The sequence below is a fragment of the Trachinotus anak genome, unplaced genomic scaffold (assembly GCF_046630095.1).
Source record: "Trachinotus anak isolate AG129_WGS33_773 ecotype Australia unplaced genomic scaffold, CSIRO_AGI_Tana_v1 ptg000001l, whole genome shotgun sequence".
NCBI lineage: Eukaryota > Metazoa > Chordata > Actinopteri > Carangiformes > Carangidae > Trachinotus > Trachinotus anak.
Genome location: NW_027273852.1, coordinates 13,512,067 through 13,527,422, shown reverse-complemented (window position 1 = coordinate 13,527,422; position 15,356 = coordinate 13,512,067). Strand labels below are relative to the sequence as shown.

The 15,356-nt window shown below is 40.7% G+C and overlaps 1 protein-coding gene across 2 annotated transcripts; it reads right to left on the bottom strand.

Moving 5' to 3' along the window:
* Positions 1–110: 110 nt before the first annotated feature.
* On the bottom strand, positions 111–13,640 carry col8a1a (collagen, type VIII, alpha 1a). Of its 2 annotated transcripts, XM_071478447.1 has the most exons (3): positions 13,530–13,640; positions 4,343–4,646; positions 111–4,062 (listed from the first exon to the last, which is right to left on the bottom strand). In XM_071478447.1, exons 2-3 carry the CDS (start codon positions 4,635–4,637, stop codon positions 2,126–2,128), a joined length of 2,232 nt encoding a protein of 743 aa, XP_071334548.1. In that variant the 5' UTR covers positions 4,638–4,646; positions 13,530–13,640; the 3' UTR covers positions 111–2,125. The 2 variants fall into 2 exon arrangements, with proteins under 2 accessions (XP_071334548.1, XP_071334538.1); XM_071478437.1 differs by lacking the exon at positions 13,530–13,640 and having other exon boundaries at positions 4,343–4,712.
* Positions 13,641–15,356: the final 1,716 nt, after the last annotated feature.

Genomic DNA, 15,356 nt, shown 5'->3' with positions numbered 1-15,356 from the left:
CTTCTTACACTTTTTCATTGGTGAGTCCCCTTGGTGAATTTTTAGTTTATATACGAGTCTCACTCAAAAGGGGCTGCCTTCAGTGACCTTAGAAATACAAAAGCCAACAGTTTTTTAATTAAACAATTTTTATTTAGAAAAAACAACATAGACAATAATAACAAACATGAAAAATTAAGACATAAATTCATTGGTTACACTGAAAATATTAGCACCGTGGTTAAAAAAGGGGAGATATTTGTTTTTCCTTTAAAACTTTGTGTGCTTGATATCCATTTCAAAGCATGTAGGTGATCAGTAGATAAGATAATAAATTATTGACATAATTGTTATTATGAGCTGCAGAAACATATTATACTTTTTCTGAGTCCATTAATAGTTATGCAAATGTATATGTTGTCTCCACAAGCCTGGCAGCAAGACATACTGAATCAAGTGCACCAAGGATACTCTGGAACCTAACTTAGTTATCTCACTTCTAAACAAATCACACCAGAGAAACTGGTTAAATACCAAGTCCCACTGTTAAGTAGTTTCATTTCAAAAGTGTAATCCGTAGTTCATTTTCCACATATTACACGAACTTACAGTATGTATAATTAATTTATACTGCCATTATTCTAATTAGAAATCATGGCTTGCAAACCAGTCACAGAATATTAACAGTTGAATTTTAAATTACATCAGCCAGGTAAAAGTTTATTTCTACAATGATTCTTAGTCAGATCGAGAGTCATCAGATACATTTGATTGACTTTTCTTTTTACATCAGCACTGAGAGGAACACTGCTTAATCCTTGTTGAGTATTACATTGTAGTCGTAACTGTACAATTATACATGTTCAAAGATCTATGTTTTTTCATATCAACCATCTGTCACCTACACCTGTATAACACTACGGCTTGGGTAGTGACACAGAAATGCTGTATAGCATTGTATTTTCTGTTCTATTGTTTGTTGTGTTAAATTTAGTGGAAGGAGTGGTTTTCATGTTTCAGGGAAATCCTGTATTTGTTTGACCTTTGAGTTTTAGCACAAAAATCTCTTTACATCACTACACCCATAAACCTATATAACATTAAAACATAAAATTAATATTACATTCTTACTCTTTGATTCTCACTCATGGGAGCAATTGTCACACTTGCTCAGATAATATTTCATGCATGATTATCTAATTTTGACCATCTAATTTTTGTGTGCTCCTCCATGTGAGCACATTAATTACCATTATTAGTAAATCACCAATAACAGTTGTCCCTGTTGTATGTAATGCCTTCACACATCTGAAGTGAAGGTCATTTAGGTTGCTCCCACATGTATTTTGCAAATTTAATTCTCTTTTGGTAATCCAACAGGGAGCCTGAGAGATGGGTCCTTTGAACATCTGAATTAGAGTGTATACAAATAACCAGTAATACTCAGTCATCTGCAGGTCATGCAACCAGAAATGTGTTTACCTCTAAAGCACATACAAACTGCTGCAGTGTAAACCTGTTAATGATGTACATTGTCATTCTCTCTTGTCATTTTACATATTTGCTGTTATCAATTGGGAGACAAAGACTATATTTATACAAAGGTATGCATGCAAAAATAGAAATTTCCTACTAGAATGTCTTCATATTTTCCACTGTATTTCACATTCTTAACACATGGGGTAGCTGCCAGTTTTGAACAGGTGCAGAGACAAACTCCGACACTGTTGCAACAGTCTAACTAGAATTGTATGGTTTGTTTTATCTTCTTTTGTTTTGGCTGTACAGTTCACACATTCCATTCATGTGTTTGTACCTAATAACAAATTGCACTCTTATGGTTATGCATATGTATGAAAATACATGTGGATCCATCTTTAGGTGTTCTTTGAATGTCTTTTTCTCCATGCTTTAAAATAATAAATCTTTACTCTCCCAATTAAACAGCTATAAAGGTCTGAAGTATAAAAGCTGCTGAACATACAGACTGTCATATTTAATACTTTCCTTGAAATGTTTTTATCTTGTCCTCTCTTGACTTAAGACTGCTCAGTCGGAGGAAATTTATGATCATATTTTATATTATACAAAAACATGTTCCCATTTTGTTCTCACTGAAGCCTCTCTTTCCCTGCAGTTTGTGGTTTTACATGGGATACAACAAGTACCCAGAAAAGGAGGAGTGCACGTACTGCCCAGCATAAAGTCCTGAGGCCTGATCTGAGGGCAGCTGAATATACACAGTGTCTCCGGGTTGTAGAGGTAATACCGCACTCCCTGACGCTTGGTCTAGGAAACCCTTTTTGTATTCATCATATGTATACATCACTGGCTCATTGTTCCTCATCAAAGCCACCCAAACATTAGCTCCTTTGCAATGGATGTGGTAAGCAAAGTAATAAATTCCAGGCATGTCACAGGTGAAAATTCCTGTCTCGGGGTTGTAGTTTTGGCGGCCATTGTACAAGAGCTTGTCAAAAACAACTGGAGTGCCCACAGGTGGAAAGGGAGTTGTTGCTACAGCTGTGAAAGCTGGCATTTCCAACCCATTGGCACCCATTACTTCTGCCCCATTGCCTCCATACTTGCCCTTTTTACCATAACTACCAGCTTTAACACCATCTAATCTGGGTCCCATTTCAGAGAGCACTCCAGCCATGTCAGGAGACAGACCAGATGCTCCAGGTGGACCAGGTGGTCCAGGAGGGCCAGGTTGACCTGCTTGCCCGGGGGGTCCTGATGGGCCCTCTTTTCCTGGTGGTCCTATGGGACCAGGAAGACCTGGACTGCCTTCACCTTTAATACCTGGTAGACCAGGTGGACCACTATCTCCCTTTGGTCCATGAAGACCAGGAGGCCCAATTGGTCCTGCTGCCCCATCCATTCCTGGGATTCCTTTTGGACCTTGAGGTCCCACTTCACCAGGTAATCCACCTTGTCCTTTTGGCCCTGGAAGTCCTGGAGAACCAGGGTTACCAGGTAGACCTTTATGCCCACTGTCTCCTTTGGCACCACTTGGTCCTGGAGGACCTCTTGGCCCTGGCTCTCCACGGTCTCCAGGCAGACCATCCTTACCAGGTATCCCAGGAGGACCAGGGTCACCCTGGGCTCCATCAAGCCCTTTAGGCCCTCCTTCTCCACAGTCTCCTTTGGGACCAGGTGGACCTAAGCCTCCTGGGGGTCCCATAGGGCCTATAGGACCTGGTGGACCATTTGGTCCAGGGGGTCCAAGCATACCAGGAAGTCCTCCATGGCCCTTATCTCCTTTTGGTCCTGGAGATCCAGGTGGCCCACCGATACCTTTATCACCCTTTGGTCCTGGAAGTCCTGGTTTACCAAATCCAGGAAGTCCTGGCTTTCCTGGCAAACCTGGTGGTCCTGGATGGCCTTTTGCACCTGGCATGCCTGGCTGTCCCGGTAGACCATTTTGACCTGGCTTTCCTTGACCAGGTAGTCCCGGGGGGCCAGGCTGCCCTCCTTCACCGGGTGGCCCAGCTGGTCCTTGCTCTCCAGGATGACCTTTCTCTCCTGGTGGTCCTTGTGGGCCTGCTGCTCCATTTAACCCAGGTTTTCCAAAACCAGGCAGTCCTCTTGGTCCAGCTGGCCCGGGGGGCCCTGGGAGTCCTTTGTGACCAGGTTGTCCCGGCTGGCCCATCCCTTTATCTCCTTTGGGTCCTGGTAATCCTGGTAGTCCTGGCAAACCTTTGTGACCTGGCTCTCCTTTTGGCCCTGGCTGGCCTGGTAATCCCTGCACCCCAGGTTTACCTATTCCAGGTAGCCCAGGTGGTCCTGGGGGACCCTGAGGGCCTGGCTGTCCTGATGGCCCTTCCTCACCTCTTGGGCCCATTTCACCTTGTGGCCCTGCCTCACCATTTGCTCCTGTCTTGCCTGGCAGTCCTGGCAAACCTGGTTTCCCCACTCCAGGCATTCCCGGTGGACCAGGAGGTCCAGGTCGTCCCATTGGTCCTGGCTGTCCATTTCCTGGAGGTCCAGGAGGTCCTGGAGGTCCCTCTGGTCCAGGTGGCCCAGCTGGGCCTGGTTCCCCTTGAGGAAGTCCCTCAGCACCACTGGGGATTGTCTGACCTGTGAGGAATGAGAATAATTCAACTAGAAATCATGAAATTGACAATGCATGGACTAAGTTGTGGTTATCAAGTTGCCAAAGTTGCTAGTTGGTTGTACCTATACATTCTATAAATGTTTCCTTTCTGGTATTCGAAACAATAAATACAAACAAATTATTTACTATATGCTATGAAAATAAAGTAATGTTTGTGTTCTTGTTTTAATAGGTCATGTCACATTTGTTCAAGATCTGACTGTAAATGTTCTTGGAAGGTTCTTAGTTGCTGAAGTTCCTCACCTTTGTCTTGACCACCATTATATCCGCCCCCTTTACGAGGATTTTCTTTGCCCTTGTACACAGGCATCTGAGGTAGCTCCTTCCTATAATTGGGATATTGCATATAAGGTACTTCTTTGCCAAGGTACTGTTGTTGGGGAAAGCCATCTTTGCCCATTCCCATGTGTTGGAGGTGCTGTACTGGTTGGTATGGCTGAGGGTGTTGCTTGTGTGCGTAGTATGCCCCACCACTCACACAAGTAAGCACCATAAGCTGTAACAGTGTCGGGAGGAGGGGGGCAGGGAGGGGAGGCATGGCCAAGGCCTGCATGGAATGTAGAGAAGACAAGATATGAGGCAGGGGTGTATTTCTTTTTAAGTCCTGTTTGTTAGTAAGTACATCAAACATTACTGTGGTAACAGTTTACAACTTCTTGAAAGTTCTTGAGTGCCTTCAAGTGAGTCAAATGAACAACCTCGTTTGCACAGTGCAGGCAGTTGTATGCTCTGTCTCACTCTGGTGGCTATACATTGGAACTACACATTACACATTGGTCTCGTGAACAGTGGTTTCTGTTAAGTTGCCCTTACAGTGTGTCAACTATGTAATACTGTCATAGCTAGACAAGAATCATGACGTTTGTTTTTCTCTCAGCTCTTTTCAGCATTCATAAACAAAAACAAAATAGATTAAATGAGTAACTGGGCTGCTTTAGTGTATGCCATTTGCAATTTACTGAAGCATTTCTCCCACTGTGAACTTTAAACACTTATTCTATTATTCTTTAAAACCACCATAAATTGTATTGCCTACTGGAAAAATTACAGTAAACAATACAGCTGTTAATGTTTTAAGGCCTAAATGACCTTCATTAGTCAGAACACTTAACCTTACTGTTATTTCAGCAATAAAAATGACAACAGCAACAACAAGTAAATTTGGCAAATTTTCACTATCACAATCAAAGAGCTCAAATTGCTCCAACTTCTGTTCATGTATTTTGGGCTGAACTATCAGACCCTTCCTGTATATCTCTACTAAGGAAGAGCACAATCACATGGACTCGAATGGGACATGAATATGCCTTCAAGAATCCTTCAAAGTCCCACTTTGAGATGAGATAATATGAGATGAGATAACATATATTCTTCAGTATGATAATTCAGAATAGAATTTTGGAAAGTTTTCTTCTTGGGAATAACCTCTTAGACATGTCTCAAATCGTCTTTGGTCTAAATCTAACACCCTTTAACTCCTAACTAACAAATGTGTTCAACTTACAATATAACACAATAGATTTGCTTATTTATGAGCTTTATTGATTGGACTGCCTATGTTTTATGTCTATTTCCATATTTTGGCTGAGTCTAAGGCAAATGTGTATGGTAAGCACTGGTGTGCCATTTAAGCCTGGTACTAAATATATACATGAGACAAATAACAATGCCTCACTCTCACTGACTGGGCAGGGGTAAAATGCACTTACTAGAGTTGTCCACAAGAGGGTGACACACTAAATATAAACAAGATATTTAAATTTTCCCACTGATGTTCAATTGTTGGGCTCATGCTCTGGTGGTGCCATGATTAATCAGTTCTGAGTTGCTAATAATTCATTGCATCTGCACATAGGTGTGTACACCTGTGGCTATAACATACTGGTGTGCACATTATTACAAGGTATACAGACATATTTGTCTGTATACCCTGTATTACTGCAATAAATTCAGTCAGGCATTGACCCAACAAATAAAGACAATGAATACCATTAATGGTATAAAAAGTAAAATGAGAAGATGACACAGAAAGGGGTGTGGTAAGACATAGCTACAGGAAGTCCCTGTCAGAACAACAAGCAACACACATCCAACATCCAACCTCAAACCTCAAAACAAGACTTTTTCTCTCAGCTCAAAACTAGTGAAGAAGAATCCATTCACGTCACGGTGCCTGTCTGATGTCTTTTCTCTGATTTTGGCTAGAATTCAGATGTCTGGTCCAACAAGTACGTTTCTGAGGAAAGAGAGTTTTGTCCTGCTGAGCTTGGCTCCACAGCTCATGAATAAGACTACCAGCTGCTCGTCTGAGTATCTACTTGTGTTATTCAGTCACTCTTTACAACGACTACCTCCACCTCCACCTCCATCCACCACCACCACCATCTCCACCTAATCGGCTCATCTCCTGCCACACTCCCTACCTTGGTTCAGCTGCGATCCCAGTCCCAGTTTTATTACAGCCAACTCATCTGTAGCTTTTCTAATTCACTTCCTAAACCATATCCCTACTGTCCACTCCATCACTGGCTCCTTGGATCTTTCCGCCCTTTCACCTTTTCTCAGTCGACTGCTGATTTTGACATGGCCATGCCACTGTCTCCCCCAATGAGAGCTGGCCTTTGAAGGAAGCCCACCTAGTTTCCGCCGTGATTGAGGCCAGACATGCCAAAGAGTGCAGCGGAATGCCGCTGATTTTTCCCAACAAGAACTGGAACCTATTTTTGACTACTGAGCGGAAGCTGTTCCCTGTTCCCAGTACCCTGATCAGCTCTATGAATCTGTGAGATCTGCAGACAATACAGAGAAGTGGAGGAAGGAGTGTGTGAGTGTGACACAGGCTAGTCTTAGCATTAAGCCTCTGCCACTGTATGTGTGAGGGTGCATTAAGGTTCCCAGGCTGGTCAGATGAACATTATATAGGACAGCAATGACTGATAAATATATAGAGATAATGCAAATACATAACGGAACAGAAGGGGGGGTATACTGACAGTGGTGAGCATTATAAGATTTCTCATTACTTCTGTACTCTTTTTGAATTGTTTTCTCTGTAACAACAAAGACTGTTGATAGTTCTCTACGAAAGGTGACACTATGTATTTGTACGCATTATATGCTGTATAGTTCTCTCCATTCGGAGTGGTGGAGGCTGGATGTGGGGGTTAGGAGAAAAAGCTGTATTAATCATGAGGGATTTGTCGGATTAAAATAATCAGACACTTTTGCCAACAAATACTTGGAGGCAAAAAAAACAAAAACAAAAAAACATCAGAAATGTTTCAAGACCGTGGGTCTTTGTGGCTTGTGAAAAACTGATTCACTTCTACTTTCTACAATAGGATGAAGAAGCTTTTCTGTCCATCATCACTGAATTTTAAATCTGAAGAAATTAGAACAATGCTGACTGTATTTTCTCTGACTTGCATGACACTGTAAATATGCCTATTTTTTGTTTTTAGCTAACTAAAGAGATGAAAGGGTGCTTGGTGATGCGATAGTTCTGATATATAATGTGATACATAATGTGTATTTGCCCAAACGTGAGTGTGTAAATACACATAAAGTGGTTTAAGAAAATGTGACCGTTTTACTACATTTGAGGAACGTCCCAGCTCAGTGTTGGTATGTGTGTGTATAAGTGTTTTTAAAGGGGTGGAAATATTCTAACAAAACTTGCAACTACACATCAGAGGGACCCGTACAACGAGGGTCTGTTTAGTGTCACATAGCAACGCCATAACATTGTCACGACGACCACAGAGTGATGGAAACACCTTGTGTCTTTACCTGGTGTGTTTTTCTCCAACACATTATTCTACATAAGTGTTGCCCCCCGAGTGACTTGTTCATACAGTAGAGCCACTTTCAGACTCTGACATAAACATTAACCAGCAATTTCCACATTTTAACTTGTTATTACAGAAAACAGAAAGAGAGAAGGGTGCAGTTACAACAAAGTGACTATAAAGAAGTCTGTTATGCCCAGTAAAATTATTTTCAAGTGCTAGTGTCATCCCTCCATCTATATTCATGCCTATGGCAGACATGAAGTCACATATAAATGTGCGACATCTGTGAGAAGTTGTGATGGTGTGAGTAATGCGTTGTGAGCGTTTTCTCTCATTTGTAAGATTTACAGTTTAATTTTTTCACACACGGGTGTAAAACATTTTGTCTCCCTCAATGAGGACTCCCTTCCAAGCAGTCATTTGTAACAGTGACTAAACACGAACAGCAACCATGTTCTACATTTTCATGCCAGGCAGATTTCACCAGTGTGTCACTCAGTTCACACCCTTCCAAAACTGGTTTGGTTATGAGACAGGAAAAGATACACATGCATATTTGCACACATAGTGAGAGAACTGTAGACAAGTGCACAAACATGCACAACATCCTGTAGAAGTTAAAACAGTGTTTGAAGAGCAATACATTCATGACTAATCAAGTGACTTTCCCTAAATTAATGGTGAATATATTTTCATTTCTATTGTCTAATAATCACCTGTGTTTTGCATAAATGCATATTTTGTTGCACTATATGGGACTGAAAATCTAGTCATGCCAGTGGCTCTGTGAAGCAGTACTTGTGTTTACCATGTTCACCGTCTTGGTTTAGTGTGTTACCATGTTAATAGTTGCTTACTGGTGCTAAACACACGGTGGTGCTAGATTAAACATCCGGTGACCATGGATGTTTGTACAAAATTTCATAGCAATAGTTGTTGAGATATTTCAGTCCCGACATAAGTGGTGAACCAGCGGACCCTCCCCAGAGCCATGATGTATGCGGCTTTATCACATTTGCTCAGACTGCGAATGCTATGATGCTATGAAATGTGTGGACTTTTAGAAAATATTATATTTGTGTGCATCTATCACTTTAAAAATAGTTGTGTAAAAATTCTACGAAATAATTCATCTGCTCATTTTTTCACACTCACAACATCCCATCCCGTCATCCAACATGTATACCATTAGACAACAGCCCAGGGGGACAAAGAGGTACACATATCTGTGGTTGGGTCCCTAATTTTTCAACCTCTGCTGCCAGAATCATGTGTGGCAGGTCATACACCACTGAGCTCTCAGCATGTCCTGCCTGGCCCAGACAGCCTCAAAAATAAGCAAACCTGAAAGCAGTCTACATCATATGTCTATGTGTCATGTGTGTATGAACGCGTACGTGTGCGCCTCCGTTTCCTCGACTACTTCCAGATGTCCATCTTTTTGACACTTTACATAAACGAAACACAGCAAACTGTCCATCAGGTGTGCGACGTGAGAGGACTCATGGGCATCATATGCCTGTAAGCTGTATTGTTTTTTTTGCTGAGTCAACTTTCAGCCAGCAGAAGCTGAGGTGTTACTGCAGTTTATACAAGCCGCATTCTCCATAACGTCATTAAAATCGTAGCAGCTGTGCCACCCCCCTGAACAAATGTGTGAAGAAAGAATAAGGCTATCAAAAGTACAGTGTGTTGAAATGAACACCAGCTTCCTTAGTCTAGCACAGGAAGGTAGTGAGGGAACGTTTCCATTAGGCAGCCTCAAACATCATGGCATTTAGCTCATGACTAAAAGAGAAAAAACAACTGTATTGGTATTCAAGAGAGCTACTGAGGTTTGTTTATTTGGAAAGGAATTACCTTTCAATGCTTGTAGTGTCAGGACTACCACTGTACATGATATCTACAGTAGGTGGTAATTATATTGTGTTGGTATAACTACAAACTGTGTAACAGTGAGCTCTGAAGTGCTGTGTCACTTTAATAATTTAATACACATTGTAAATAAGGTAAATGTTATTATTATTTGAAGAAGAGAGGAGCTATAATATTTGTGGAGAGTGATTCCTGGCTGATTCTTCACACACACACACACACACATACATACACACACACACACACACACATATGCACACAGGCTCAGACAGACTGATGCACACACAGACAGCGCTCAGCTGACGGGACAGGACCACCAAATACACACAGCTACAGTAAGCAGCGTGCCATGTCTTCCTCAAAATCTCTCCTCCCATGATGGAAATATTAGCCGTGTCCACTGTCCTCATGTCTCCAGACATCTGTCTCACATCCACCCTCCTCTGTCAGATGCAGACGGCTCTCTTCTCACAGTCGTCCTTTCTTCCGATGTCTCTGTGTGAACAGAGACATGTCTGTTCTTCACCTTCTTCACCCTCATTTCTTTCCTCTCTGTTTCCATCTGTCTGTTTGCCCTCACTGGCCTTTTTCTCTCTTTGGAAACATCCCAGTTCAGTGACCTGGAGCCGCTCAGTGACCTTGCAAACTGCACTGGAGGTCAGAGGGCGAGACAGCGTGTCTCATTAAACCACCTTGCTAACAGAGTGGGGAAAAGAACTACAGAAAAGTCCAATGGTGATGAGATGCACAAGGTATTGATTACATTTTGGGCAAAGATTTGAGGTTACATCTGATAAAGTGTTGTTATGTTTGTGTGTGTAGAAAGACGGCATTGCAAAAGCAAAAATAGTCACTTTTTCAACCAAATTAGGTCTTATTTAAAGTTTCTTCTGCTGCATATATGAAACAGGAAGCCTGACCGAAAACTAGTGTTTAAATCCCACGGAACATGCTTGGCAAACCACTCTGCCTTCCTCCCTGCGCTACAGACCATTTACGAATTTATACTTAAGCCAGTGGTACCCGTGCACTCAATCTTGGTAAGTGCCCTGGCGTTGTGGTTTCTCAGTGAAAGGGAAAAACATTTGCAGCTCCTCGAACTCCCTAAACGCAGCTTTTATCACAAAGCACACCTCATAAAATTAACACCTCTTCAAGTCACGCTACAAACGTCCCTGTTCAAACAAACCTCGTACACACACGTACACAGCTGTGCAGCTAAATGACCAAAGTGTTTACTTCTTTCCCTTCCCTTTACCCTACCACCATTCTTGGTTTTCATTGGGCCTTTTTGTCCCTTTTGTCCTGCGTATTCCTAAAGTTTGTCGAATAATGTGTACAGGGAGGCACAATGTTGTATCCGCACACACACAGTTTACTTCTTGTGCGCGGGACTAGCCATACTTAAGGGTCTTGTTTTTAGTAAAATTTCTTACAATCTAAGGTCAGTGCAGGTCCCATACATCAACTTTATAGTCTGAAGAGAGAAAGAAACTGAATGTGCGGAAATAAGAGAGAAAGGAGGAATTAGTAATGAATAGAAAATGAGGTCTGTTTATTAGATTTCATTTTCATGCACTGTAATGTGTATTTTTCTGTTAAATTAGTAGATCAGAGTAGGGCAGAGACAAAACTGCACATCAATGATCAAACAAGAGAAAAAGACCTCATCTTCATCCAAACAAAGCATCAATAATACCAAGAAACAAGAAAAAATTTCATTATTATCATCATTATCATATTCTATTTATTTATTTATTTATTTTTGGGGTGGGACCGGCAGACACCACACACGTTCATGCCACATACAGCCACTCCACATAAGATAAGAAGATAAAAATACTTTATTAATCCCTCGGGAAATTCAAATTGTCCAATATCTTATTCATATATATAGATGGATTTGAGTCCATGTCATGATCCACTGCCTTTGGTTAAGGTGTTATACTGCCTAATGGCATGACCAAAACAGATCAAAATATTTTTCTCACATTGTTTTCATTCATAGTCATGCATAATAGACACTAAAGGACTGTGGTCTCTGTAAAAGGATTCATTTATAGGGATATGGAACTGTATGAATGGCCAGCAAAAGCTGAAAAAGCCCTGAAAACCCACACTGTCTAGTGAACATTCATGTTTTACTAACTACTACAAATCACATCTCAGCTGTAGCCTCATTGCTCAGGCTTTTGAACCCTCAGATCTATTCCTCCGTTTGAACACTAAATGTATGATCAGGAGAAGTGATACTGCATATAATCAAGTCAAGAGGAATTTATCTTGCAGCAAGTGACTCATTCAAAAGTTGCTATGACTGACGAGGCTCCAAACTGAGGAGGATTGTCAGGGAAAGAGCATTACAAAGCACATCAGACTGGAATGACAGAGCTGCACAGAGCCACAGACGGCGTTTGCTCTGCAGTCTCTTCTCACCAAACTGCTGCTCTTGCCCCCGTCACATACATCTGACAGTTTGGCTTCAGCTTTCTGCATTTCTCATACATTATTATTCAACATTGCTCCTATGCCCATGACATTCTACTTTTAATACACTCAGTCCTCAGGGCTGGCTGACCTTATATGTTCTGGCAGTAAGTACTAATGTTGGCAGGACAGGCTTCAGATATCACGCTCCATTTGTGTGGAATAACTTAGAGAACAGACTGAAACTCGACACACTGTTACCAACAGGCCAATTCAAAAATTTCGGTAGAAGTCTTACTGACTTGGGATGTAATTGCTTTACTTAGTCTCTTTTCTAACTTACACTACATCTAAATATACAGTCTGATCACAGTTTATACAAACATATCCATTTGTTTGTATGAATATATATATATCTGAATGTATATTTAAATAGCTGAAATTTTGTTTTTTCTGCAATTAAAATTTCTTTTTGCTATTTATTTTATTTTTCTGCACTCGGGTCTCACTTGTAAACAAGATCTTGATTTCAAAGTGACTTCTGGATTAAATCAAGTATGAGTAGATACACACACACGCACAAAACATTTAAATGTATGTTTGCCTTCAGCAGAGGGTTTCTCTCACAGAGGGATGTACAGCGCACGCCTCAGCCCTCTGAAGCCCTGGAGAACGCAGCCTAACTACAGGGATGCTGTAAATGCAGCTGCCTGATAAAACACCACTACTGCTGTTGCCACTTTCTCTGCAGGACAATGATGTGCAGAAACAATGCTAACTCGGTAGCTAAAGGCCAGATTTGCGAGGCCTATCAAATCCCATAGCAGCCCAAAACAGCTACCACTGACACTTGATTCATTTCTGTTACAAAGATTTTGGACTAGAAGAATAATTTACATTAATTAACATTTATTTGTTTTGCTATATTTCATATTTATCTTGATATATCCATTTAAAACTTTGATCAAATCTGAAGTTGGACCCATGTTAATAATGGGGAAGGGGATATTTTGAATGCTGTAATGAGTCACTCTGTCACCAACAATTCAACCAGTCAAACTCAAATAATTTCACTATGAATTCCTGCAAAATTACAGTTACAATGAAAGCAAACTCAGTTTACTCCTTAGAAGATCTAATGGATAGTTAGTATGAAATGGAACAACACTGGAAACTGAGCTCACAGAATGCACAAAGAATTTGTTAACAGCAATAAAAAAAAAACAACATGCAAAAGTTCAAGAAATTGCTTGTATCAATCACAATGAACTGCCAATAGAGATTAAAATCAAATGCATGTAAAACAGTGGATATAGTGAGAGTAGGGCAGTGCTTACCTTTGTGAGTGGCCGTTTATGGGGAAATAATCACTGCAGTCAGACTAACAGACTGAAAAGCAGGCAGACAGACAACCACACAGAGGGAACCCTGGGATATGTGCTCATAACAGATGCACACCTTGTGGACACAGCTTATATCTGCTGGAAGGTGGAGCCACTCCGGTGGGAGGAAGGGAGAGAGAGAGAGAGAGAGAGAGAGAGAGGGATAAGAAGGGAGGGATGGGGACTTGACTGAAAATAAATAAATGTTATACCATAATTTATAGTGGCAAAACCTACTCACATCCCTGAGCACCCACAGTGGATGACAATGACAAAGAGGAATGTTTCCCTCATTAATGTTGTGATCTACAGGCCACTGAATGCAATAAAAAGCAGAGTAAATTATTAATCTTCTGTTTGAGCCCAGACACACTGCAACTGGTTGTTCAAGATCACCTGTCCTGGCACACACCTGGGAAAAATCCCGTAAAACATCCAAGGATGCTTACACATACTTGAGATCATAATTAAACATTTACAGGGACTTTGTTTACTGCATGTGAACAATTGTGTATAAAAGACATATACATTAAATACATATATTTATTATGAAAAGGACTCTTAATGGTACCTTAAGTATTTCTGTTTGTAAGTTTTACTTAACTGTTACTATATTGGTTTGCTGTAATTAGATTTAAATTATGTTATAGATTACGAATTATGCTTTAAAAATAAGCAATAACATATGAAAGCATGACCTTTTGCTATAGTTAGACATATCTAACAGTATAATGTTATCAGAGTTGGTGCCATCTTGACCAATACAGGATCAAAGTACTGATTATACATTAATATCAATAATTTTAATTTCTTAAGTGACAACTTTTCATTTTTCAAGTACATTTACTTTTGATGCTTGACTGTAATTAATTCTAATACCTCTCTAATATTGATTATTCAAATCTGAATGCAAGACTTTCACTTGTAATGTGTATTTAATTTTTTTTTTTTTTGTGGTATTGCTACTTTAGTTTTTCCATAAGAAAATGATTTAAGCCCTTCTTTCACCACTATGTAGAGTATACAAAAAGGTCTATTTTTTCCAATAATGTGATGATCATCCTCTGCCAGTTAAAATTTAACATCTGTATTTGTCTAAAAGCAGAAGGAAAAATAACATCCTTACTTTTACACCTGTCATAGCAACGGGGTGAAAACTTTAGTCAGCACTGAACGTGGTGAAAAGCTGTCTGATGAGCACCTAGACAGATCGTTCGGTCACAGCCACAGACTAAAAATAATCTTCCTCTCTGAGGTTCTTTGTTGGTCTGTGACGGCAGATACTTTCCAGGGCAGTTTTGACACCAGTGTACAACAACTTTGTAACTCTGACGTGTCCAGCTACTTAAGTATACAGAGTATAAACAGTATCATACCTATGCTATGATGACTGTGTGTCTTCTCTTTTATTTCCTTTGCATAAATCCCTGCACTCTTTGCTCTTGTGATTTTAGATACAGAACAGAGGCCAGCAGTGTGTCCTGGATGAGGGTCCTGGTTGAGGGCGCCCTAATGTGCGTGCGTATGAGGGATAGCGGATGCGTGCAGTTTCAAAGTGACACAGTGGCGTAAAAGGGTGGATGCTCTGCTGTATCTCCAACAGCCAAGTGTCAGCTTAGTCAGTTTACCAGTCTTTGGCGTGATTTGGTAGCTGAGGAATTTCAGTCTCAATGATGTTCTCAGCAGTATCGAACATTTTGCTGCTATGTTGAGTTTATATGACAAAACAAAAAACATTTGTCTAATAAAACTGTATATACCTGCTTGAAAATTCTCTAATGA

Bases quoted from the DNA above. Each gene is read 5' to 3' on its own strand.
- col8a1a (XM_071478437.1), bottom strand. From the start codon at position 4,652: ATGCAGGCCTTGGCCATGCCTCCCCTCCCTGCCCCCCTCCTCCCGACA. The intron at 4,063-4,342 runs GTGAGGAACTTC...CATTCCTCACAG, and splicing joins TAATGGTGGTCAAGACAAAG to GTCAGACAATCCCCAGTGGT.